We start from the raw sequence: 25,026 nt of genomic DNA on the forward strand, positions 1-25,026 counted from the left end.
CAGCTCCATGCTCCAAGGCAGCAGTTCACAGTTTTAAACTCGGTCCAATAAAAGTTGGCCAAGGAGAGAGGAGAAAAGCCCTTCCCACACCGAAACCCCCACCACCACCCTGGCGAGGGGTAGTAGAGGCGCCACAGGTTGATTTGAGAGTTTCAGCCATGCCACTGGGGGAGAGGGAACTGTGCCCAAAAGGGGAGCCCAGGATGGTTTGGAGGAGAACATGCGAACAACCAGCCCCACTTAGTTAGTCTTGTCAGTTTTTGGGGGCACATCTGGGCATCAGGGCAGAGGACAGACCCTGCCCCCAAGCCCTTCCCTGTGCCCCTTCCCTGCTCTCATGCAAAAATCCAGGAGGTCAACGATGTGGCCGAGCAGGGCGGGACACAGTGGGGGCACACTGGCTGGGGGGGCTGCAGTGGCCTCCAGACCCCTCCTGCACCCGGATAGCGAGGGGGAGCAGCGGCAGGGCCTGTCCCTCACCCAGCGTGGGGTCTGGCCAGAGGGCTTTGGCAGGGGGCCTGGACCCCCACCAGGAGGGGCAGGGCACCCCAGGAGCCATCAGGGCTCTTCGGCCTCCTCCTCCTCCTCCAGCGATGCCACCCCGGAGGAGGCGACGTCAGAGATTTTCCGGCGGAGCGGGAAGTCCTTGCTCAGCACCACCTCGTCCTCCGTGGGCGAGAGACAGGCTTCGGCGTAGGACACGGAGTAGAGGGAGTCCTGGCACCGGAGCCGTGCCAGGCCCCGCAAGGCACTTTGGCTGGCTGGGGGCGGCAGCTTGGGCAGCAGCAGGTCCTCACCCCCCAGGGAGCCCAGCAGTTTGGCAGTGAGTTCGGAGGGGGACACCATCTCCAGGCTGCAGAGGCTGGAGCAGAGAGTCTCAGGGGACAGGGTGTGCGAGGAGTCGCTCTCGGGCTCGCAGGAGCCATGCCGCACGCCCAGTTGGCACAGGTGGCCCTGCAGCAGGTCTCGCAGCAGCACGCTGGCGGGCATCGTGCCTGTCAGCTCTGTGGGAAACCAGGATGTCTGGGTCAGTCCAGGGATGAGGGCTCAAGGGATGTCTGCTGCCCCCTGCCCTCTGCCCCGCAGGTTGGGAGCTTGCCTTTACCATCCTGTGCCTGCTTTACCCACAAATTGCTGCATGCATGACAGTGGTAATCACCAAAGGAAAAGTAAAACATGCTCTGGAACCACAGAGGTGTTGCGTGTAAGGGTTTCCTCATCCCCAGCTCAGGCGCTGTTAACCAGGGTGCCAGGCAGGGGCACTGCCCTGTAGGGGAGTGGCCAGGCTGGGGAATGTGCCAGGCAGCAGGCATCCCATTCAATTCCTTTAACCCTCAGTGGTGGGACACCCACACCAGCAGTGGGACAAGTTGCCCATCCCCACGGCACTTACCAGTGGGCTGGGAGCTCTCTGTGGAGGGCATGAAGTCCTCATCGTAGGACTCGTCATTGGAGTCGTCCCCATCCACGGAGGACCAGGCTCGCAGCTTGGCCTCAGCGATGGCAAACTGCTCTGCCACACCTGGCACAGGACAGGCACGGATCAAACACACGCAGGGAGGTGCTCCCAAAATCCCACTGCCCTGGCACTGGATCAAACACATGCAGGGAGGTGCCCCCAAAATCCCACTGCCCTGGCACCTCTATGCCCATGGTGCCATGGTAGGGATGGATGGGTGGATGGATGGATGGATGGATGGATGGATGGATGGATGGATGGATGGATGGATGGATGGATACCCACCCCCCCTGCCCTGGGACCGTGCCCACCAGCCGTGCCTGCAGTGCCTACCGGCAGCGAATCGTGCCTCCTGCTCGCCCTCGCTCAGGTGGCAGTAGGAGCTGAAGGCGCTCTCCAGGGCAGAAGGTGACTCCACTGGCTTACACCAGCCCTTCCACTCGATGAGGTGGGCAACACGGCCCTGCGCCATGGCCGTTGGCTTTGTCACGTGCTCCTTCACCACCTGTGAGATGCCTATGGGATGCGCCCCAATGTCAGCATGTCCTGAGGCACCCCAAGTTCCCACCACAGAGCCCACAGCCTTGGGACCCAGCACTCCCTACTCCCAGTCCATGGGATCTGGTACCCCTCTTGAGAGCCACCAGAAATCCCCTGGGCTCCCCCAAAACTCCAGACAGGTGACACCCAGGTCCCCTCCAGGAGGCCCAGACTCCTCACATCAGGAGAGCCCCTTTCCCAGAGTGAGCAGTTACCGTGCAGCGAGGAGCGGGCCAGGGCAGCGATCTCCTGGATGGTCAGCGCGCGCCGTGACTTGGGCAGCATTTCGACAGTGTCCTCAACATTGACCTGCCGGAGCGGGAAGCCTCGTCACAGCCCTGGCACCACTGCCCTTCTGGGAGCCCCGTGCTCCAGGAGGGGGCTTGGCCCTGCTTGGTTCCCACCCTGGGGGCCTGGGGTATTTGTGCACACACACATTACAGGCAGAGGGATGGTCACAGCAGGCACAGTCTCACAATGTCAGTACACCCATACACTGACACTGTGCACACACCTGCACACACCTGGTCGGGTGTCCACACACACAGGCAGGCACTCAAACACACAAACTGACCAGAAACACACACCTGCCCACTCACATCTGAACTCCACTGTACACACACGTGCACTCGTGTGCGCTCACATGCGCAGGTGCCCCATGCTAGATGGTGTCACACACACGTGTGTGCCCTCCCCAGCGTGTGAACACACACGTGCATCTGCAAGACCACCACAGCCCAGCTCCCCAGTACCCACTCCCGGGCAGCACACACCGTGCCAGGACAATCCAGCTGCACGTCCCCATTGCTATCCCGGCCATGCCCGGCCCTGAGCCCATGGCCACGGGGGAAGCGATGTGGGATTTGGAGGCGCGCAACAAATTGCATTGCCATGGCAACGAGGCACCGTGGACTGATTTCTCCCAGGATACAGCCCGGCTCATGGCTGACGTCAGAGCAGCCCCGAGCCACTGCGAGCTGGCAGGGCCATGGCCAGGACGGTGCCCCGCCGTGGGGTACGCGCACGGCTGCCTCAGCCGGCTGGCTGCTCGGGGTACCTGGAGGAAGTCCTGGCTGTCGAAGGAGGCCTGGCGCACCAGCCGGGGCAGCGGGCGGGCAACGCTCAGGGGCGACAGCGCCTTCACCTCCTTCCACTCCACACACAGCGTCGTGTCCACGGCCACTGCAGGAAGAGCCGAGGCCAACCTCAGCACCTCTGTTTTCCCAGCAGCTCTCTCAATCAGCCACCCACTGACCCTGTAGGAGCAGCTTCTCATCCAGTCTGAGACCAGACACAACTCGTTGCTGCAGCACTGGTGACTCACGGCCGGGCAACTCTTCCGCCTGTGTCAGCGGTAACACACATCCCCAGCCTGGCACTGGGGACCAGGCGCCTGTCCCAGCTTGGCAGCTGCTCTGGGAGGGGTGGGGGCAGCTAGACCAGGCTGGACTGGGCCAGGTGCTGGGTGTGTGAAGGGAGAAAGCACTGGGCCATACTTGCAGGGGGCTGCTGCTCCTCCACTATCTCCAAAATCCCCCTCTCCAATTCCCTGCCACTGGGTCAGAAGGGAAAGGAGCAAGAAGGGATAGGGTCAATAAAAGCACCTGCACCCATCTTTTGCCACAACAGCTTGACCTCCTGGCACTGGCACCTCAAATGGATGGGTGCCCACACCCTCAGGCACTGACTCCCAAGCACTGGGGGTCTCCTGTCAATGCAGTTGCCATGAAAGGCCAGTCCCAAAAGGGCCAGGATGGGGTATCCCTCAAGAGCCTCATTTCCCCTGCACTGAGGTGGGCCTGATTGACGTAAACCAGCTGTGAGGTGGGACATAGGGGAGCTCAAAAGTGCTGCCTCCCACCCACATCTGAGGGTACACCCTGGCTTCCTTGGAACATTGCAGAGAGGATCGCCCCCACTCCCAGCTGTGGGCAGGGGCACCCTGTGGTGACATCCTAGCAACAACACCCCCAGGGCCCCTCTGGCACGTCTGCAACACTGTCCTAGCCCCCACGAACCCAGCCTCCAGAGCACCCTCTGATCACAGTCCCCATCCCTCCTGCAGCACCCCCAGGGCATCTGCAGCACCCCCGCTGCACCCCACACACTGCAGCAAACCCCAGCCTCCAAGAGCCGCCAGAACAACTCTCATAGCTACCCCATAACCTCTCAGGACTCTAACCAGCACCCCAGTCCCATTCCTTTCCCAGCTCCTCACACCCCCACCCCACCTCCCAGCTCCCCCAGAGCTGCAGTCTGACCGCTCCAATTGCCCCAGCTTCTACACATCCACACTCCCCCGTATCTCCCTGCACTCCCTGGGCCACTCAGCTGCCCCAGAGCAGCACCCCTAGCTCCCAAACCCCCACCCCTCTGTAGCCCCTGTCACCTTTTATGTACCAAAGTCCCCCAGAGCCCTCAAGCTCTCTGTATGCACAACACACTTAGATACCCCAATTCTCTCTGTATACCCCCCCACCTCCGTAATTCCCTATGCCCTGTAGCCCTCGCAGCCTCCTAATTCCCCTACACAACCACTTCATCCCCTGAATCTTGCTCAGCTCTCTGCTCTCCACCCATATCCCATATCCCCCACCCTCCTCCCGTATCACCTCCAGCCCCCAGCAGCCCCCGCACATCCCTCTCGCCCCCCTCGAGTTCCCCCAACACCCTCCACACCCTCGGACCCCGTATCCCGCCAGGTGCCCGGTGCCATCCCGGTGCCGCTCACCCACCGATGGTGGTTTTGGAGCCGATGCAGCCCATGCTCCCGGGGGGGCCCCGGTGCGGGCACTACCGCCGGCTCCGCGCCGCCCACATCGCCCCCCGGCCGCATGGGCGGCCCCGGACAGCGCCCGCGGTACCGGAGCCCTGCCGAGCCGGGCCGGGCCGCGGAACCGGAGCCCCGAGCGATACCGGAGCCCCGAGCGGTGCCTGCGCCGGGCCGGGAGCTGCACGTCCAGAGACGTCACTGCTGGGGGAGGAAGAGGAGGGAGAGGGGGAGGCGGGAAGAAGAGGAGGAGGAAAAGGAGGAGAATGTGCGGGAGGAAAGCTGAGAAAGAGAAGGCGGAGGGGGGATGAAGGATGAGGGAGAGGGAGAAAGGGGACAACGGGGGAGAGGGAGGTCGGGAGGAAGAGGAGATGAGGAGAGAAGTGAAGGGGGGATGAAGGCAGCCGGGGAGGATGAAGGAAGAGGGGGGCTGAAGGAAGAGGAAGAGGGGGATGGAGGAAGAGGAGGGGGCGCGGAGAGGAGGAGGATGGACGGAGGAAGAGGAGGGGGCTGAGGAGGAGGGAAGAAGGCCGGCCACCGCGGAGAGCGCCGTGCCAGCACCGCGGACAGCGCCGCCCCGCCCGGCCCCGGGCCCCGCACACCCCGGGGGGACAGGGCTGGGACCCCCACAAACAGGGCAGCCCTCAGCCCCAGCCCTGCCTGCCCCCGAGGGCCCGGTGCTGCGGGAGGGAGCGCACGGCCCCGGGCACAGCCCCCATGGAGCTGGGCTGGGGACAGGTGGGTGCAGGCTGTGGAACATCAGTCTGACAGCGACGGCCCCTGCAGGAGATCCGGGCCAGCGCTGATGGGTCAACCCGTGCTCACTCTGAAACCTGCTGCTGGCAATTAACGCTGTGGTACCTTTTCCCTGGCACAGGAGGGCACTGCTGCAATGGCACCCTCTCTCCCCCTTGGCAAGCAGGTTACCCAAACAGCTCAAAGGGCCTCCCTCCCTCCCTCCCTCCCTCCTTACTCATTCCCAGCCAGGGGAAGTTCCTGCCCAGTCCCCATTCTGAGGCCTTTCCCTGCCAACTGCTTCCCAGCATCAGTGATGCCAGGGCTGCAGCTCAGACAGATCAGCCTCTAATCTGGGGAACAGCCTCCAGTTAATTATTCTGTACCCTCTGGGCCATGGCCAGGGTGACTCAGCAAGAGGCAGCCCAAGGCACCAAAGACCAGCCTCCAGTCCCAAGTGGGACCAGCCCCTGTCCCCAGCAGGGACACCCCACAGGGGAACCCCAGCAGGGGCTAGCTGTGCCCATCTCCATTCCAACTGCAAGACAAGGCCAGGAGGGGCTGATAGAAAAATGCCCTCCCACACTGGAAGGTGTAGGGAGAACCTGGCACACATCTCCCATCTCCTGCCCCAAGGAGACCACGCAGGTTCTGCCACTCATGGCTGTCGGAAAACGGACATTTGGGGACATCAGGGCTTTGCTCCACAGCCAGGCTGCTGGCAGGGCTCTGTGTTCTACCTCCAGAGACCTTGTGCCGGGCAGTGCCAGCAAGGGGAGTCCAAAGGGCCTGGCTCCAGGCACATCCAACCCCCTTGCCCCCCTTCCAGCCCTGGAGTGGGGGTACCTACCTGCCTTGCAGTGACAGGGGAGGCTGGTCCTTGCCCACGCTCAAGGCTGGCACCCCCACACCAGCCCAGGCACAAGGGACATGGGAGGGGGGGCGGCAACAGCGGCACACGGGGCATTATTTAGCAATGTTCTTTTATTTCCAGTTTTAAGGTGAAAAGATGCCTTTAAATCTTCAATTAAATACTCCATAAAGAAAAAAAAAAAAAAAAAAAAAAAAAAAAAAAAAAAAGAAAAAGCAAAAAAAAATTATTTACAAATTCACGTGACCAGTAATTGAATCCTTGTTTTAATAATTACACATGCGGCTCGTCACATCCGGCGCTCTATAAATACAGGGGACGCGGATGAGGGGCCGCCCTGTCACTTGCCCAATTGTGGCCTTAAACGTTTGGGAGGAGGATGGGGGCTTTTGGGGTCGTGGAGGGGACTCAGCCTGGCCCAGAGAGAAGGGGCCACCCCCCCTCCACCCCGGCACCCTCCCCAGGTGTCAGAGCAGGAGCTGGGGGGGGGAATGATTTATATTTAAAATTTAAAAACCTTAGAGGGGAGGGGGTCCAGGCAGTGATGGAGGAATAGAGAGAGGACAGGGGAGGGGGAGAAATCACGCTCCTGTCCCCAAACCAAATTTAATAAGTTTATATATATATAATCTCTCTATATTTCATCAAGAAGGGGGGAGGAGAAAGAGGAGGAGGGAGAGGAGGGGAGAGATATGTCCCCATCCCATCCCCCCCTCTCCATGACATGAATCCAGGGGTGCTCTGCCCCACTCCCAGAGACCCAGTGTGCCTGTGCTGGGAGCGGGGCAAGGAAGGTCCCCAATGGGACCCATGGCAGCCACCGCCTCAGTCAGCATCTGTTTATTATCATCATGACAAACTCGTACAGGCCTTACAAACACAACCAGGACAGAGGAAGAGAGAGGAGAACTGAAAAAAAGAGAGAGGGGGGCTGAAAGGGGCACAGCATCAGCCCTGGCATCAGCAAGTCCATGGGGGCCAGGGACGGGAAGGGATGGAGTCACTCCCTAGGGTGCCCCCCTCTCTCTCCCCCCTTCCTCCTCCTCCTCCTCCTCACAGCTGCTCAGTTGTTGTCCGACTCATCCTCAGCTTCCCGGAGCCAGGTGAAAAAGGCTGTCACCGATTTGAGAGCCACCCCTTTGCCCTGCTGCTCGGCCGGGTCCTTGCTGGACTCCCACTTGTAGAAAGCCTCCTCCTTGATGACGTCCTCATCGTAGAGGGCATCAAAGAACATCCGCAGCAGGTCTGGGGTGGAGGGACAAAGGGGAACTTCTGCTATTCTCCAGCCACCAGCCACCCTGCTGGGGTGGGGACACATTTCCCACCCCCTCCTCAACCCACCCACATCCACGATACTCACTGGGAGGCTGGTCCAACTTCACCACCAAGGCTTGCAGGGCATAGAGTGCCTGGAGCTCCTTCTGCTCATCCCGCAGGTACTTCTGGAGCAGCTTGGCTTGGTTGCGGATGACCGTGGCGTCCACACGGTATGGGTTCTCAACTGCAGGGGACGGGGTGTGAGAGAGGAAGTGCGGGAAGGGGAACCCCCACTGCTCCCACCTCACCCTGGTACTCACAGACAATGGCCAAGTGGCACACAGACGTCATCAGGGCCCTGATAAACGTGTTGGACGAGACCTGCTGCTCGCTCAGGTTGGCCTATAGGGGGGAGGGTAAAGGACTGTGAGCTGGAGAGGGAGCCAAGAGGGAGCCTCCAGACACTCAAGCATTGTGCCCCCAGCCTCACCTCAATCCAGTCATATATTCTTTGGTTGTTCGGGTTCTCCTTCAGCAGTTTGTCCATTTGCTTGCACAGCTCCTCTGAGGTCAGCTCCTTGCGGCTTGGCATGTCTGAGCTGTCCCCCATCGTGTACTCCAGTTTCTGGGGAATCAAGCAGAGAGAGCTGTTGAAGGCAGCACAAGGGAGTGCCACTCCCACACTGACAAGGTCCACCCATAGTCCACCTCTGCCCCTTGTTGCCACCAAGCCCCCACCTGCTCTGTGACAAATTTGTTGACATCCTGGTCCTCAGGCAAGAATTCCTTCCAGCTCAGGCCCCCATCCCGCCACAGCTTTCCTGCGGTCTTCTGGCCCTGTGGGACAGACAGTTGGCATCAGCACACCATGCCCTCAATCTCCAGGGAGGAGGATACTGTGGCTTGGCCATGCCAGCCCCATGACCCAGACACTGAAAGGTCACTCCTCACCATCCTTTCTGATAGCAGGGTAGTTCAATTCCCACATGCCCACCTGGCGCCCCAGTAGGATGCCAGTCCTTGAGACAGCAGACAGCACCCACACAAGTCCCACACACTTACCATGCCCTTGCATAACAAGCCCAGCACCTCAACCAGCAGCGTGGTGGCTTTCCCAATGGGCACCAGGGGCTTCGTGATCTCCCTGTTGGGCACAAGAGACCCAGATGAGCTACCTGCCCCCAGGAAGCCCCGCCATGCCAAGCCCTGCTGAGGAGCATAGCCCTCACCTGAACAGATCCTCCATAGGGATGCCCTCCTCTTGCAGGATGGGGGTGATGAGCTCAGCCAGGTACAGCCAGATGTGTGGGATGTCTATCTCCATGTCCTCTGCAATCTCCAAGATCTCCCGCAGCCTGAAGAGCAGAGGGAGCTGTTAGGATCCAGTAGTCCCCATACCCTTGGCTAGGAGGGACCTCATGGTCCTACTCAATGCAGGCCCAAATTCAAAGCCAGGCTGCCCCAGCCCCTCACCCTTTGTAGTACTGCTCCTTGGAGAGTGTGCCTGCCTTCACCAGCTGGCAGAGCAGGGCTCCCATGTGCTCACGGGAGATGGTGCTCCTCTCCAGCGTGGACTCGATGCCATTTTGCACAAAGATATAGAGCGAGGAGGGGCTGCCCAGCTCCTGCACACACTGCAGGGCCTCCTGCAGAGAAAATGGGGGTCAGTACTGCCCTACATCCAGCTCTAGCTCCTCCCTTCCACATCCAGGCACCACCAGCCCAACAGTGCTCCCACACAGGAAGGGAAGCACATGGCATGTCAGGGGAACATGTATGGTGTGTTAGGGTGCTTGGCCACACCCCTCTCTCACCTTCATGTCATTGATGTGCAGATACTCCTCTATGATCGCCTTGGATTTCTTCTCCAGTTCCTCTTCCGACAGCGTGGGCTTAGTGGATGTTGCAGGAGGTGTTGGCTCTTGTTTAACTGCAAGAAAAGAGCAAGGATCAGGCGTCACCTGGGACAGGCAGAGCGGCAGGTGCAGCCAGACCCTGGGATGTCAATCCTCCCCAGCTCACTGCTTTCTCGGCTCCGGTCCCGTTCCTCCGTCATGCTCGCAGCCTTGCGCACGGCCTCGGGGCCGCCCTGCTTCTCCCGTTCTCGGCTCCTGTCCTCTGTCTCTTTGCTGAAGCTCCTCTTGGTGAGGGCAGACCTGTTCCTGTCTACTCTCTCCCCCCGGTCAGGACGCTCTAGACGGTCACTGCCCTTCTCCAAACGCGGCTCCCGGTCCCCTTTGTCCCCAGCCTTCTCTGACCTGTCGCGGCTGGAGCTGCTCCTAGGTGAGAGAAAGATGCACACAGCGTGAAGAGCCCATCACCACCCTCCCTGACCCCACACTGTAGGGCTCTGAACAGTAAGGCTGTTCCACTCCAATCCCCACCTCTTTTAGCACATGACCATTCTTGGGGGAAAACTTTTTCTGTATTTCTCGCTGCTCCAACTCATATCCTTTACCTTTTACTCTGCTCCTTGGCATGGCTGAGCAGTGCCTGCCTACCCACACCTTCCTTCGGACACAGACTGTGGGAAAGCCCCCTCTTTTGTTTTCCTCTTCTCCCGAACAAATCCAAACTCCAGCTCTCTTTGGGTTCCTCACACTCCAGCCCATTATTGTCTATCCAAGGACCCTCAGGCCACACCAAGCACCCAGGGGTGGTCACCCAAGTGCCTAACAGTAGGGAGGACACCCAGGGCAAGGGCAACCTTCCCTGCCACAAGGATTCACCACTGACTCTGAGCTCCCCTAAGGCCCCATCTTGCTACAGAGCAAGTCCAGATACTGTAACTTGCCTATATACTGATCAACCACAAGCCTGAATCAGGGGTTCTCCCTCACCCCCACACACCCATCCACCAAGGCAGGCTGGCCCCTCACCTCTGCACCACACGGCGGGACTCTGTGCTCTCGGCAGGCATTGACTGCTGGAGCGCTGAGAAGCGGTTCAAGGTGCTCGTGGCTGGTCGCCCTGAATCAGATGCTGGGCGTGAAAAGAGGGAAGTCTCAGAGTTCGGCAACTCCCTGGTAGAGGAACTGCCAGGGGAAGGATCACACCTCCCACTCTGTCCCATAGCACACAGCCAGTCCCACACTACTTACCTGAATCTGAGGGCTTCGCACCAGACCCTCCGCTGCTGCCTTTGCCCCAGCTCAGCCGCCCACCCGGTGCAAAGAGCTGGTTATTCGAGTCGATGGATCCAGGCTGCAGGTGGAGAGAGAGAGAGTCAGACCTGATTCTCCCGCCAAGGCAGGGCCTAGGTCAGGCAGCTGGCTCAGCTGCCCCACCACTCCCCCAACCTCACCTTGGTGATCTTTGTCAGCCGGCTGGTGTCGATGGGCCGGTTGCCCTTGCTGATGGGCACTGTATTCCAGCCATCATCTGCAACCAGGCTACTGCGCCCTGAGCACAAGAGGGACAATTATAAGGTGCAGACCAGCTTTGAGCAGAGTCCAGCAGGACCAACCCACTCCTGGCAAACTCAAGTGCTCCCAAGCCGAGGCACTCACCACCAGACGATGGCCCAGGGGGTCCTCTCCTCTTATCCTTTGACATGAGCTGCTGCACCTTGATGTGTTCCCGATGCTCCTCCATCTCTGCTTCCTTGTGGATCTGATCGATGGTTTTGGGGCCCTGGTCTCCTCGCCGTGGCACCCAGCTATTCTGCAGAGGGCAGGGAAGGAGGGAACTGAGATGGCTGGAAGATGGAGGAAAAGACATACCCACTTCCCAGCCATCCCACTCTCAAAGTCTCAGGTTGGTCTCCTGCCTTGGCCATCACCACTCTCCATGTGTTGTGGCAGCTTTTGGCACAAAGAGGCTCAGTTTCCAGAGCCTTCTTGCATTAAACAGCTGCCAATTACTGTGTGCCCACTATCACTACCATGATAACCAAGGGCAGGGGCTAGCATGGTGTCTCTGGGGCTGGCCACAGCTCACATACCCACCTCTCCCCTAGAGGGGACACGTGGATTTCTGGCACTCAAAGGACATAGGCGAGCAGTTCCAAGGGACCTAGCCGCAGATGGAGTACAGTCCCCAGGAAGTTGCATTCCATGAACCTTACCCGTCTGAGGTCAATCACATCCTGCAGCATGAAACGGATTCGGGATGATGTCTTTTTCTCTTTAATGATCTTCTCCATCTGATTGAAGTACTGGTCCATCCTTGGCTATAGAGGGACAGAGCCATGGTCACATTCCTCTCAGAGGCAAGGGAAGGGCAAGGTAGGGCAGGGCAAGGAGTACCTTGGCTTTCTCAAAATCCAAGTCCTTGCCAATAGTCGTAAGCAGGCGGCAAAGGCACTCAAGAGACTCCTCATCGTGGTTTTTGAGCAGCTTCACCACGCAGTCATGCATAATGGCCTCTGTCAACATCTTCAGTTTGAAGAGCTCTCCAATGAATTTGATGTTGCCCAGGGATCGTCGTCGGGCCTTGTCCCGCGCCTCCTCCAGTTCATCCTTCATACGTGCCTTCTCCTCGGGCTGCACGCAAAGTCCAACAGGCCAGTTCAGTGTCCAGAGACAGCCCAAGGATACCCACACCAGCCCTCAGCAGACTCCCACCCCAACTCACAGCACTGGCATCATCCATCTCCTTTTGCCGCTTCTCAAAGATCTCATCATCATCCTTGTCCTTCTCAAACTCCTTCTGGCAGCGGTTGAGCAGCAGCTTACGGAAGTTCACAGTCACTGTGGGCTTGTCTGTTGTGGGCACTTTAAGCTGCAGGGAGAGGTACGACCCAGAGAAGGAGCATGAGTTGTGTCTCCCCCAGAAGTTGGGCAACTGAAGTGGCACTACTCAAATTAGGGAAAAGCCACACTACAATGTAATGATGCCCTGCTGATACTCTGAACATGGTCCTCCATCCACACACCCCAGTTTCCCCAATCCACATGGAAGGACCTGCACATTACTAAGCTCAGCTGAGGTGGCCAAAAAAGCCTTGCCCGTTCAGCAGGAGACCACCCAGCTTCTACTCACCCCCATAAGGCAACGGCACATGTTAGCATAGGCAACAGAGAAGTTTGGCTCCGAGATGGCCTTCTCGAAGACGAGGTCGATGACACCCTTGAGCCGCTCCTCCGTGTCGATGGACAACTCCATCACCTGCTTCATCAGTTGCTGAAACATCTGGGGCGTCAGCTTGTTGAGGATGCTGCGGACACGGCGGAGTAGTTCCTGCAAGGGCAGCAGGGTCAGCAAGAGCTGGGCACCCTTCCCCCAGGCCCTCCAACTGCCTGCCCACCCCAACTCCCACCTGTGTCTTGATATTCTCAGGATCCTCCTCCTCGGAAGCACGTTTGCTGCTGGGTTTCCAGGCCTTCTCGGCCTTGTTCAGCTTGACATCCTCATTGAGGGACACAGTAGCAATGATTTTGCGGGGCTCCTTCCTCTGGCTCGGCTGGGAACGGCGGGGACCCAACCCTGAGGGCTGACGCATGGAGAAGAAACTCAGCTCTCTGCTCTGGGATCATGTGAACTGGGGCTCCCTGAAGTCCCTAGTCCACCTACTCAGATCCTCAACTCCATCATGGACATCAGTGGCCCAGACACACGGCTCGAAAGCTTGATCATCACAGATAGGCAGAGCAGGATGGCAGGAATGAAGCAAGGAGATACTCACCAGGCCCCGGTTGCCCATGACAGGCCGGCCAAGGTTGGCGAAGGAGGGGGTGAAGTCAGGGCTGCAGTTCATGCTACTGATGCGGATGGGGTCGATTGCCCGCAGTGGGGTCTTGTTGGCCTGCGAAGGTACACACGGCTGAGGATGCCCGGGGGCAGAGGAGCGGGACGGATCCATCCCCCAGCCTCAGCGCCGGGACAAGGAACTGGAAAAAAGGCCCCAGAGGTGCCCCCACACCCACCAAACCCAGGCTCAAGGGTCATTGCAGATGCTGCAACAAGACCCTAAACAAAAAACTAAGTCTCTTTGTGCCCAAGGCACAAAGAGGAGCCAGACTCCCCCAACCACCACCCACAATTCCCCAATTTCCAGGACCGCACCGACCTTGTCCAGCACCACATCTGTGATCTGGGGCAGCCCCTCAGGTTTCTGCATGCTGGCAAAGATGAACTGGAAGCCCAGCAGGAACTCCCGGTCGTATCGCTTCTTCTCCTCAGGGTTCAGTGGCTTCCATTGCTCTGCAGTGGAGGACAAGAGGGAGACTCTGATGTGCCCTGTCCTATATTCTCCACCCTGAGCTGTGGTGGGTCTAGGTCCACACAGGGACAATCAAAGTGGGATGTAGACAATCACAGAACTGCCCCAGCTTGGTGTATCATGAGCATAACTGTGTATGCTTAGAAAGCCTGATGCTACCAGCTCCCTGCCTCCTGGCAGGACCCTTGTGCTGGGAACTCTGTTCTCCACCCCATGCCAAGCTCAGGGACAAGATGGGAGGAGAATGTGAAATTTAGGACAGCAGAACCATGCCACCCACACCTTCCCCACTGATGGGTCCAGAGATGGTGGCTGCCAGCAGAGGACTATGCCAGGCACAGCTCACCTTCCTTGTAGCCATACTTCTGGCCAGCAGTCTTGCCCTTCTCCGGGGCCAACTTGTCTTCCTTCTCCTCCCACGTCTCTTCCGACTCTTCCTGTGGACGGGCAGGAGCCACGTCCTCTGCTTCACTGGCAGGGGCAGATGTGGGGGGCTTGTTCTCCACCTCCGAGGCACTATCACCAATCTGAGACTGCATCAGGGGGACAGGGACAGCAGTCACCCACATGAGCCTCATCCTGCCCCTTCACCCCACTCCTTGGTGTCCATCCTGCCTCAGATCCTCATTACCATCACAGAGCATCAGTGGCCCAGACACGATGGCACAAAGCAGAGTTCATCACAGGAGGAGATGGGACAGAGGGTGACCCCCAGACATCCCTAGGACACTCACCTCTTTAAAGGCATCCAGCAAATCACCTACTGCCTCCTTCTTGTTCAGCTCCTTCATCCTTCGTTTCTTCTTTGGCACCGACATGGCGACTGGAAGGAGAGGCAGGAAGGTGAAAGACAGGAACCCTCCAGGCCCCAGCACCCCGACACCAGCTGTGGGCCCAGTAACACCAGGCAAGCTTCCAGATGGAGCCGCAGGGATGTGGTCCTGCCACCCCATCACAGCCCCCATCCTCAAACACACCCCAACTTACCACACACCTCATCCACACCACTGCCCTAGTGTGAGCGCCTGGTCCTGTGAGAGGATCCCTGTAGACACCCACACTGCTCTACAGGCACCCCTTACAGGGACACTCCCATACAAACCTCTGTTCCCATACACACTCCCCTCCCTGGCACCCCTATATACCAACCCATACACATGTGCTCCTCAGAAACATATCTGCCCTCAGGCTGCCCTCCTAGAGCACTCCTGTGTCCCTGCCCAAGGCACTCCATATAAATACATACTACGAACCCATCTTCCCCATCTCTCCTACATAACCAAACACTCCTGTGCAGGGTGCTTAAAGAAAAAAAGAAAAACCCCAACACATCCCAAGGGCACCCCACTTTCTTTAAGCAGCCCTGTTTACTTGCATATTCCTACACAGCATGCCCCACAACTTCCCTACCAATCCTCCACCTCCCAATGTCCTCAATGACTGGGGACAATCCTCAGATCCTCTGATACACTCATGCTACACCCCTGCGTAAGGCATCACATAAAATGCACTTCCATTCCTCATGACATCCCCCCACCCCATACACCTCCACATAGATGTATTCCCCAATCATCTCCCTTATTCCACCATCCACAGGCATCTTGTCCCTCTCAGCATCCACATCCACACATCCTGTATCCCTAACCACATCTCCCTCTCCAACACCCTCCCTGTACCTCATGCCTAGCACCTCACCCACATGATGCTCCCTATCACCCAACACCCACCCTGGGGCACCCTGCAGCCCAGCATTCCCAACCTGGTGCGGTCGCCTCCGAGATCTGCGAAGGGGCAGGGGCTGGGCTCAAGCTTCGCTCCTGGGTCTCACTAGGGCCTTCACTCTCTTCCTCCTCCTCCTCTGCAGGTGGGGAGACAGGGGTGCCAGGCTGGGCTGGCTCCTCAGGCTCTGAGATGGGGCTGACATCCGACTCGGGCTGCTCCTCACTCGGCTCCACTTTGCTGGCACCCTCCATCCCGTTGGGTAGGGGCAGCTCTTCAGGCTGGGCAATGGGGGAGTCCGGGGTGGGCACAGGTACCGGCTCAGAGACCGGCACTGGCTGGCACACGGGCGCCTCAGGGACCGTCTCAGGCGTCTCCTCCAAAACCCCATTTGCCTCAGTGGTGGCCTCGGGGCAGGGCTCTTCCCGGGGTGGAGGGGGGCTGGGGGAGGCAGGTTTGGCAGGTGCTTCAGGGGCCTGTGGTACAATGGGTGGTGGCGACGGCGCAGCCGGCACCAGGGGCACGGCTGGCATCGAGGGAACAACGGGCACCAGCGGCACCTCAGGGGACACAGGCTCCTGCAGGGGGGGCTCCGGGAGGGGAACAGCAACCTCCTCTGCCTCTTCCTCCCCCTCCTCCACAGCCACCATGTCCATGTTGGGCACGGGCACGAGGGGCAGCTCTGCAGCCCCTGGCACTGTAGTGATGGCGCTTAACGTCTTTTGCGGGTCAGGTGGCGCCTCGCCCTGCTCCGCTTTTGTGTCCGTGTCCACGGGAGGCTCCATTGGCACCAGCGTCACAGGGGAGAGCACCACGGGCTCCACCTCGGGGATCAGGGGAGGAGGAGGTGACGGGGATGCCGACTTGCTGGGCTCCAGGGACACGGGCTTGCTCACCACCAGCGCAGGCTTCGGGCGGTCATCTGCAAGGTGTATGGTCTTAATGAAGGACTCTCCGATCCCCTGCTCATCCCACATCCTCCCCAGATCCCTCTATCTTCAGGAAAGATAGGGACAAATGTGCCAAGCCATATCACAAATGGGTGATGGGGACAACACGGGTCCTCCACTGCCTGTGGGTGAGGTGAGTGTACAGCTCCCCTGGATCCAACAAGGGGACACAGGGCCCTAGTATGCAGGAATAGCTTCTGACCCCACAAGCCTCAGGAAAACCAAGGAGCAGTGGGGCTGGCATTTCACAGCCTGCAATGCCAACACCAGGAAACCTTGCTGCAGCAATGCCAGCTAGCACACCCAGCCCTGGCACAGGCACTTACCGGGCCGGACAATAACTGCTACGTGGGGGGTCTCTCCATTAGCCTGAGGTTCCAAACCGCTTCCAGCCTGAGGGGGCAAAGAGGGAGTTGAACAGGTCCAAGTGTACTTCCCTCTGCCCCAGCTGGGAATCAGAGGGTCCACTTACCTGTGGAGGGGTGGGGGTGGATGAGGTCCTTGCTCCAGACATAATTTCTTCTGTAATGTCTTTGCCACCTTGGTTGGGGTCTCGTATTCGGATCTGTCCAAGAAACAGAGCAGAGTGGGGAAGCTGTTGGCAGGGTGCAGAACACAACGTACAGGCCACCCCTTTCTCTGAGCCAAAGACCCCCAGAACACCCTTCTCCAGAGGGAAATGGGAGATTCATTTACTGCAGTGCCTGTCCTAGACACACACCGTTTGAGGACCAGGGGGTGCCCCTCACCACAGGGCGTAGTGTCCCATAGACACGGACCTGTTCCAGTGCCTTGCAAGTCATCGCAATAGGCTGCTGGAGCCAGCAGGTCTCCAGGACAGTGCCAATCTCCAGAAGTCAAGGGACCCCAAGGGTATCACTGTGCTGGCACAGGGGCTGCAAGGAATCCCCCCTCATTTTGGAGACAATGCAGGGGACTAGCCTCAGCACACAGAAACCACAGTGAGCTCTGTGTCACCCCGGACACACCCTATATGCCCATAGCTTCACTTGTTCCATGTCTGCCATGGATGCAGCACGAGCTACAGGGCACCCTGATGCAGGGTGACTGGAGAGGTATACACATGGGCCTGGCTGGGATTACAGTGCAGGGCAAAATGCAGCCAACAGTCTTGTCCTGTCCACCTTCTGAACACAACCTGCTCCCAGAACACCAAGTGCAGAGTTCAACCCATCTCTGACGAGGAAATGCAGGCATCCCACTTCCCAGCAGCAGCCCCTGCCCCCCAGCACAGGGCCATGCCGACAGCCACCCGGCTCCCTGCTATAAATAGGCCCCATGCGAGGCCTCTGAGCACCGGCATCTCCGGGAGCAGACAGCAGTTGGCAGCCACGGCTCCCCCACCCTCCCGGGAGCCATGACTCAGCACAACACTGCCCGCCGGGACGGCCAAGGTCGCCAGCACCCACCACGCACCCCAGCTCCCTTGCTAAGCCCTCCAGCCCATGGGGACACAGCCCTGTGCCAACCCTTTTCCCTGACATGCTGCACCACATCCCATCCCACACACCACCAGCACCTGGGGCTGATACCATCCCCCTCCCGCACATGAGCACACCCTCCTGCACACGAGTACCCCCATGCCTGGAGGCAGATGGCTTCTTACCGTCTTGCGTTCTCGTTTTGGGGGGATTGGTGGTTGCTGGCTCACAATGACCTGGGCAGTGGGGACCCCCGCTGAGAACTGCTGCACCCCCTGCGCTGGGTAGTATGCACCCGCTGAAGGAGAGGAGAGAGCGTCAGACCAGGCAACCCAGATCCTCCAAGCTCGTCCTGAAGACTCCGTGATCTCCCAAATACAGGGGTCTGTCAGGAGCCCAGAGAGCCCTTGCTGCTCTGCAGCAAACCCCCATCGCATCCGGCCTGGATTGTCCCAACCCGCCTGACAGGCCTGACCGAATTCCTTCCCTGTGAAGCAGAGAGCGTCCCCGCGCCACCCCCACGCCCAGCCAGGCCCTGCAGGCATCCACCATGCCCACCAGCTCCACACCACCAAGAGCCCTGCCTGGACACTTGGCCATGTCAGGTACAGGCGTCCTGGCTCCACAGGCAGCTGCCTTTCTGCCTGCACCCTTATCTCCCCAGGGCCAGCACCAGCCCGAGGGCGGCACCACGCAGCCTCCATTCACACCCAGACTGAGGGGCTCTGGCTGCACAGGGAGCATGAGCCCCTGGCAAGCCCAGCCCAGAGGAAGGAGCTGTGCTGAGGGCCAGAGGCAGAGCTGGACCTCATCCAGGGCTGGCACAGCCCTCAAGAGGTGCTCCACTCCTCCCAGAGCAGCCGTGAGCATCACCCCAGAGCAGTGCCACAGGGATACGGGTGTGTTGAGACAGGCACAGCTGGGTCCTGGCCCACTCTTGCTCCAGCACCTTCCCCTCTGCACTGACCCTAGAAGTCAACCAAGTGTCTCTGATGACTGGCTCGTCCCTGAGTCAGGGACCCTCCCTTTGCTCAGGGGACACGCAGAGACGCTGAATGGGCCTCATGCGCTGGGATGGGCTGAGGAACGGGGGAAGGAAGGAGACCCTGTGCTGCCTAGCCCTGAGAACCTGACAGGAGACCCAATCTGATTCATTTGTCACAGGGCACACCATGCCAGGTCACGCTACCAGTCCTGCGGGCAAGAGGCAAGCTGCTGCCAGCTTCCCCAGGAAGAACCACAGCAGCCCCAAAGCAGAGGCTGGGGGCACACGCATCCTGGAACCTCGAAGAGATACCCAGAGCAAACCCCAGGACTGTGCACAAAGGTGCAGCAGTGTCCTGGCCCAAGCACAGGAGACAGCCGCTGCCAGAGGCCACCTTCCTGCTCTGAGGGGCTGGCTGGGCCCTAAGACAAGAGGGAGGGAGGCCGGCCGGGCACGTACCTGGCTCAGGAGAAGCCCATCTCTGCCCCATTTATGCTGTGCTTCTGTGCTGGGGCCAGGCCGCAGGCCTCGGCTCACATTTCTGTGTCTGCTGGACCTCCCGGGACCAACCAAGCCTAAATATAGTCACACTCGGGTGGCCACATGCGAGGAGGGGGAAGGAGGAGGGGCTGCTCACATCACACTCCCCAAGCACCGGGAGGGGGCAGGCACGGAGCACCCCAGCTCAACTCCTGGGAAGCAGGGTCAGCAAGCACTGAACTGCTCACCACCTTGACAGCAAGTTGGGGGGAGCAGAGGATAAAGTCTGCCCCAGTCCTCCACCAGCAAAGTTAAATATTAAACAGCCTCAATTTGGAAAAGGACGGGGGTGAGTGGACTGGTGTGAATGGACCAGTGGGACATGAAGTGCTGCTGGGCAACATGCAACTGTCCCCCAAAACAGCCTGCAATGGAGTCACGGAGTCATCCACAGGGAGCAGTGTTCAGCTCGGTGGGATGCAGATGCCAGAGGCAAGGGAGCAAAAAAACAGGGAACTGCTGGGACTGAAAGAGCACCCGGGAACGGAGCAACCCCTCTATCTGTACCGTAAGTCCCGAACTCTGTGGGGCTGGCTCCAGGGTAAAAACTAGGGGCGCCAGGTTGGACCGGGTACTGTTGGGTCGGGACAACATACGTGGAGCGACCCTGCAATGGGAGAGAACAAGAAAAGCCAGTTATATCCCCTGCAGGGCACGGACATACCCCCAAAACGCTGATGTAACCCCAAACCTGCCTGTGAACTAGTTGTACACCAGGGAAGTGAGCAGAACACAGGCAGAGTAGACACCAGGTACCTCGGGAACTGTTGGGGAGGGGACCAGTACTGCCTGCCACCTCTCTATAGAACCAGCAGCACCCTGCTCAAATGAGTGGATGCTTAGAGTCTCAGGAGCCGTTCCACCCTCCCAAAACAGACCTAGGCTCCAAGTCCAGGCAACACCTCCCACCAGTGCCCATCCAAATCCCCTCCCACAGAGTCCAAAGCATAGCCCTCACCTGTCCGGGAATGTAATAGGCTCCTTGGGAAGGTGTGTAGGATATCTGGGAGGGTATCATCATCACCTGGGAAGCAGCTGGATACACATGGGCAGGAGGGCCGGGCCGAGCCGTCGTGTTACTCTGCACGCGGGACGCACTGGCAGGAGGCTGTGCCCTGTTCTGGTAGAAATGCTTGGGGAGAGATGAGACACAGCGTCAGCAGGAGCTCCAGCACCTTCATCTGCCACCACCGCACACGGGTGGCAACACCAGACCCCCCACTCTGCCGGGATGCAGCACTGCCTTAGCAGCCCCCAAGGCCACCCCCCACCCCGGCACCATGCTGTCCCCACGCACCTGCGGGGCCACCTGGCTCCACCCGACCCAGCTCATGCCCAGCGAGGCCCCGGCCCAGCCCTCCCAGGGCCGGCAGCTGCAGCGCCCGGGGCCGGCCCTGGCCGCACGCAGCTTGGCGGCGGCGGTCCCAGCGTGCTCTGCACCGGCTCCCAGCGCTCGCAGAGGATGCTGGGACCTGTAGTCCCGCCATGCCGGAGCCGGACAACATATGGAGCTCCCTATTCCCGCCCCGGCCAGTGCCATTCATCCCGACCCAGCTTGTTTGCCGGGCAAGAGCATCCCCGGGAACAGCAACTCCAGCCCAGCAACGAGTGGGCAAGGAAGGGTTTGCGCAGACGCCCACGGGGCAAGGAGAAAGTGTTACCTGAAGAGACCTGAATCCTCCCTGTTAGCAAGCGCACGCATACAGAAGGAAAGCGGGAAAGAGAGAGACAGGAGTTACTGACACTGGGACAGGGATAGCAGAGGAAGGGACAAGAGGCCAGGGAGCCCTTTGCCCTGTGCCCACATCCCAAATATACTGAGGTTCCCTGTAGGGACCTCCGAAGGGGCAGGGACGGGTCTGATGAGCTCCCAGCCAAGGATGTCACCAGATCTGTCCCCAGCAGCTCCTCCACTCAGAGGGCTGACGGCGGTCCAGAGCCTTGCACGCTACTGCAGGGCCTTGGGAGACCAAGCAAAGCAGGGAGGAAGAGGAAGATGGGGAAGGGCACAGGCAGAAGCAACAGCCTGGGCCAGAGTTAGCACAGGCACAGCCACATGCAGCAGGCTTCATGCAAGGAGGGAACTGGGGAGACACTGCAGAGAAACTTACTCAAAGTTAAGCAGGCATCCCGCACTTTCCCCAAACCAGCCTGTTCCCAGTCTCCGGGGTGTCCACATGCTCCCCAGCCCCCTCATGCCCAAGGTGGGTGTTTCTGTGCAGTGTCGGGGAAGGGTGTTCATCATGCAGGACAGGGGAAGCGGGTTAGTACCTGCTGGTGAATAGCCCGAGGCCCTGCTGGAAACTGAGAGAGGAGGAAAGGGAGGTTTGGGGCAGGGGAGGAAGGAGAGAAGAGCAGTCACTCTGTGGGCATCCTTGTTGGAGGTGCCTGCCCCCCCACCCCAGGGCCAGGAGGCAGTCGTGGTCCAGATCAGGAGCTCACTCCCCCTTCACAGACATACACCAGCCCCAAGGGGCACCACACGTCTCCTAATACCCCTGGGTTCCATGGCAGTGTGGGCTACTCGGCCAGGAAGCAGAAAGCTGCTGGATACCCCTTATCACCCACTCCAGCTCCAGGCAAAATCCTTACCTGGCGCGGCTGAGAAGGCGTATTCATTTGTGAGGTCTGTGCTGGGTTAAAAACCACAGGTGCCGTCTGACCAGGTGGGAACGTTGGCTGAAAGAAGGCAGGGAGGGAATGAGATGGTACCGCTGCCCCTGGCGCCAACCAGGGAGGCAAAGCTGGGCCCCTGACCCCGCAGGGGACGGTTACCTGCGGCAGTCCGGGAGAAGGGGCAGGGTGCGGGGCAGTCGGGGCTCCTCCTGTGGGCTGTGGAGCTTTGTTCATTTCATGGGGTTGTGCATAAGGATCCCCTCGCTATCTGCAGGTACGGGACAGTGGGCACAAGCTGGAGACCGCAGCACCCCAGGCATCTGTCCCCTGTCCACATCAGCCCTGAAATCTGCAAATCTCCAGTCCCACAGCCTACCAGTGTAAAGCCAGGCATCAACCACATTCCACAGAGAGCATACAACCAAGGCACCAGCCAACCCCTCCTGCCCGACTGGGCCACAGGGAAGATGGGGTAGGTGCTGCCAAGTCACCCAGACTGGGCAGGTCCTAACACCCTTCAGAGCAAAGCCCCCCACCATGCCCCAAACCCAGCCATGCCCACCAGCAGGGCTGACCCACCCAAGGTGACCCCACAAAGCCCATCCGGGCCGTATACAAAAGTGGGCATCAGTGCACATGATTTGCTGCCAGCACCTAGGCCACCACTAACTCCGGGGGGCTGGGTGGGCCGGCGGCACTCCGGCGTCAGCCATGCCCAACTCCACCCCGGCTGACCTACTAAGCGCTTCCCCCGGCCGGCCAAACCTGTTCCTGCCGGTGGCGCCGGGTCCCCAGCACACACCACAAACGCCTACCAGGGAAGGCAGGGAGCAGCTCCCACGTCCCCCCGCACCACCGACACTCCTGCCCACTGCCCTGCCAGGGGAGCCTGCAGCCCCTGCCACCGCTGGCACCTAGGTGGCCCGCACACTCTCCCGGCTGTCCCAGGAAGGACTTGGCAGCCAGCGCCGCTCTCCCCGCCCCAGTGCAAAGGCCGCCGGGGCAGGAAGGTGAGGCGGTACCCCGCACACTGCCGGGGGTCCCCCTGTACCCCACGGAACCCGGCGAGCCCGCTGCCGGCCAGACACCCAAGGGAGCAGCCCTGGTGCCTCCTGTAATCTGACGCCTGGACGCGTCAGCACTGCCGGCCCCCGGCCCCGCTGCGGGCACTGCCAGGCACGTCCCCACCAACACTGGGAAATGGGGCACCCCAATCCCCCCAGGGCTGCACCATGGTATGGGGGTGCCACCCGACCACAGGGATCCCCCGAGCCACAACCTCAGTGGAGATGGGCCCCAACAGAGTTTTAGGAGGAAGGGGCTGGGTTGCACCCCCCAGTGCTTCCCCTGGGCCCCTTCCCACCGGGGACCCAAGCGCCTGGCACGGACAGCTCATACCCGAGACAGCTTAGCTAGGCCTTGAAACCAGTCACCCCAAAACAGAGGGAGAGGATTGTCTCACAGGGGACAGGGACACCCGGGGACAACCCGACCCGGTCTCCTCCACCAGACACAACTGGGAGCAAGCAGGATACTCACCCCCCCGCGGGAAAAACCTGGGCCGGCTGTGCGGGCCTGCAGAGACCGTTCATCCGACTGACTGGGAGAGAGGAGGGAGGGGGGAGACAGAGAGATCAGGCCGGGCCCCGTGGGGGGAGTCCGGCCCGGCCCCGGCTTCGCGCTGGCCCCAGCAGCCCAGCAAGGCCGGGGAATGTGGGTTCCATTCCGGGGGGACAACGGGGCACCGCCGCGACTGTTTGTAATCGGAGTCGCGCCGCCTCTCCTGCGCCGGGAGCGGCCGGGCCGCGGCCTGCGCTGGGCCCGCCGGCGGGGCGGGGGTCCCTGCCCGGGGGGATCCAGGAAGGCCCAACTCGGTCCGAGTGAGGGGCCGGGGGACGGGAGCAGCAGCTCGGGGAGGCGGAAACGCACGGGGGAGCGGGGGACAAGACTAGGATCACCGACGGCGGAGCTGGGACAGGCCGCGGCGGTGGCCCGAGAGCGGCCGGCCCCGCCAGGCCCAAGCGCGGCCTCGCCCCCACGCCGAGGCGGCTGCCAAACCGGCGGCTGCGGCCGGCTCCGTCCCGGGGCGGCGGCACCACCATCGCGGCGTTGGGAGGGCGCGGTGCGGTGCCCGGTGCGGCATCCGGCGGCCCCGCTCCCCCCCGCGGCGGCGGCGGCCTCTGCCAAGGACACGTGTCACTGCCGGCCGCAACCGCGGCCCCGCGGGCACCGGCGGCGGCACGGGAGGACGGGCGCGGCGGGGCGGGGGCGACGGGGCTCGCAGCACACGCGGCGGCGGCGCCGGGCCTAGGCGGGCGCGGCGCCGGGAGCACGTGTGCGGCCGTGGCGGCGGCGGCGGCGGGGCGCACCGGCCGGCACGTGGGCGCGGACCGACGCCGCCGCCGCGGGATCACCGGGACGTGGGGACCATCGGGACCAACGGAGCCCGGCGCAGCAGCGGAACGAAGCACGGGACAGGGCGTGGGAAGGGGGTGGCGGCGGCGGCGGGGCGGCACCCACGTGGTGGCGGCGGCGGCAGCGCGACAAGGCCCGGCGGAGCGAAGCCCGGGGAAGGGGGGGGAATAGGGCGGCACGCGCGGCCCCGGTACCGGCGCCCCCCCCCCCACCCCCCGCGGGGCGCGCGCCCGCCCCGCCCCCGCCCGTTACCTTCAGTCTCCTTCAGCGCGCGCGGCCCGACGCAGCCGCAGCGCAGCGCAGCACGACCATTTCCGGAGCCGCGCCGCGCGCAGGGGGCGGGGCCGCGGGGCCGCGCGCCCGCCGCCGCCGCGGGGGAGGGGCACGCGGGGGCGAGGCCGCCACGCCCGGAGTCGCGTCGGGCCCCGCCCCCGGCCCGCACGTTGCGCCGCCGCCGCGCCCGCCCCGCAGCTGCGGTCACGTGGCGGGGCGGGGCGAGCTCCGCGCGTCCCGGGGGAGGCCGGGGTCCGCATGGCTACGCCCCGGCGCGGCGGCCACGCCCGG

The 25,026-nt window shown here is 61.1% G+C and overlaps 2 protein-coding genes and 2 non-coding genes across 12 annotated transcripts; all 4 read right to left on the reverse strand.

Moving 5' to 3' along the window:
- Window positions 1-11: 11 nt before the first annotated feature.
- FAM131A (family with sequence similarity 131 member A) lies at window positions 12-4,942 on the reverse strand. The gene is given in 7 exon segments (XM_056498902.1): window positions 12-1,004; window positions 1,394-1,522; window positions 1,793-1,975; window positions 2,215-2,308; window positions 3,057-3,181; window positions 4,735-4,778; window positions 4,780-4,942. Coding segments are annotated over 7 exon segments (1,077 nt in total). The 5' UTR covers window positions 4,836-4,942; the 3' UTR covers window positions 12-558.
- A 1,528-nt stretch (window positions 4,943-6,470) lies between these two features.
- On the reverse strand, window positions 6,471-24,822 carry EIF4G1 (eukaryotic translation initiation factor 4 gamma 1). 9 transcript variants are annotated; one of them, XM_056498741.1, is made up of 34 exons: window positions 24,715-24,822; window positions 23,587-23,647; window positions 22,207-22,315; window positions 22,024-22,110; window positions 20,390-20,563; window positions 19,939-20,038; window positions 18,092-18,204; window positions 16,937-17,029; window positions 16,791-16,857; window positions 15,555-16,436; window positions 14,530-14,618; window positions 14,142-14,328; window positions 13,643-13,776; window positions 13,259-13,378; window positions 12,893-13,066; window positions 12,616-12,813; window positions 12,208-12,354; window positions 11,880-12,116; window positions 11,699-11,803; window positions 11,142-11,295; window positions 10,937-11,034; window positions 10,734-10,836; window positions 10,512-10,614; window positions 9,655-9,911; window positions 9,447-9,562; window positions 9,106-9,278; window positions 8,862-8,987; window positions 8,695-8,776; window positions 8,371-8,469; window positions 8,123-8,257; window positions 7,953-8,034; window positions 7,736-7,876; window positions 7,433-7,620; window positions 6,471-6,538 (listed from the first exon to the last, which is right to left on the reverse strand). In XM_056498741.1, the coding sequence occupies exons 3-33, from the start codon at window positions 22,279-22,281 to the stop codon at window positions 7,439-7,441; spliced, it is 4,833 nt and encodes a 1,610-aa protein (XP_056354716.1). In that variant the 5' UTR covers window positions 22,282-22,315; window positions 23,587-23,647; window positions 24,715-24,822; the 3' UTR covers window positions 6,471-6,538; window positions 7,433-7,438. The 9 variants fall into 9 exon arrangements, with proteins under 9 accessions (XP_056354716.1, XP_056354714.1, XP_056354711.1 ...); XM_056498739.1 differs by having other exon boundaries at window positions 10,512-10,602; window positions 13,259-13,396; XM_056498736.1 differs by having other exon boundaries at window positions 13,259-13,396.
- On the reverse strand, window positions 13,143-13,218 carry LOC130257115 (small nucleolar RNA SNORD66). Its single transcript, XR_008841256.1, has one exon. It is a non-coding gene; the product is annotated as a small nucleolar RNA SNORD66 (small nucleolar RNA).
- On the reverse strand, window positions 14,407-14,484 carry LOC130257114 (small nucleolar RNA SNORD66). Its single transcript, XR_008841255.1, has one exon. It is a non-coding gene; the product is annotated as a small nucleolar RNA SNORD66 (small nucleolar RNA).
- Window positions 24,823-25,026: the final 204 nt, after the last annotated feature.

This window comes from Oenanthe melanoleuca, chromosome 9 (genome assembly GCF_029582105.1).
Source record: "Oenanthe melanoleuca isolate GR-GAL-2019-014 chromosome 9, OMel1.0, whole genome shotgun sequence".
NCBI lineage: Eukaryota > Metazoa > Chordata > Aves > Passeriformes > Muscicapidae > Oenanthe > Oenanthe melanoleuca.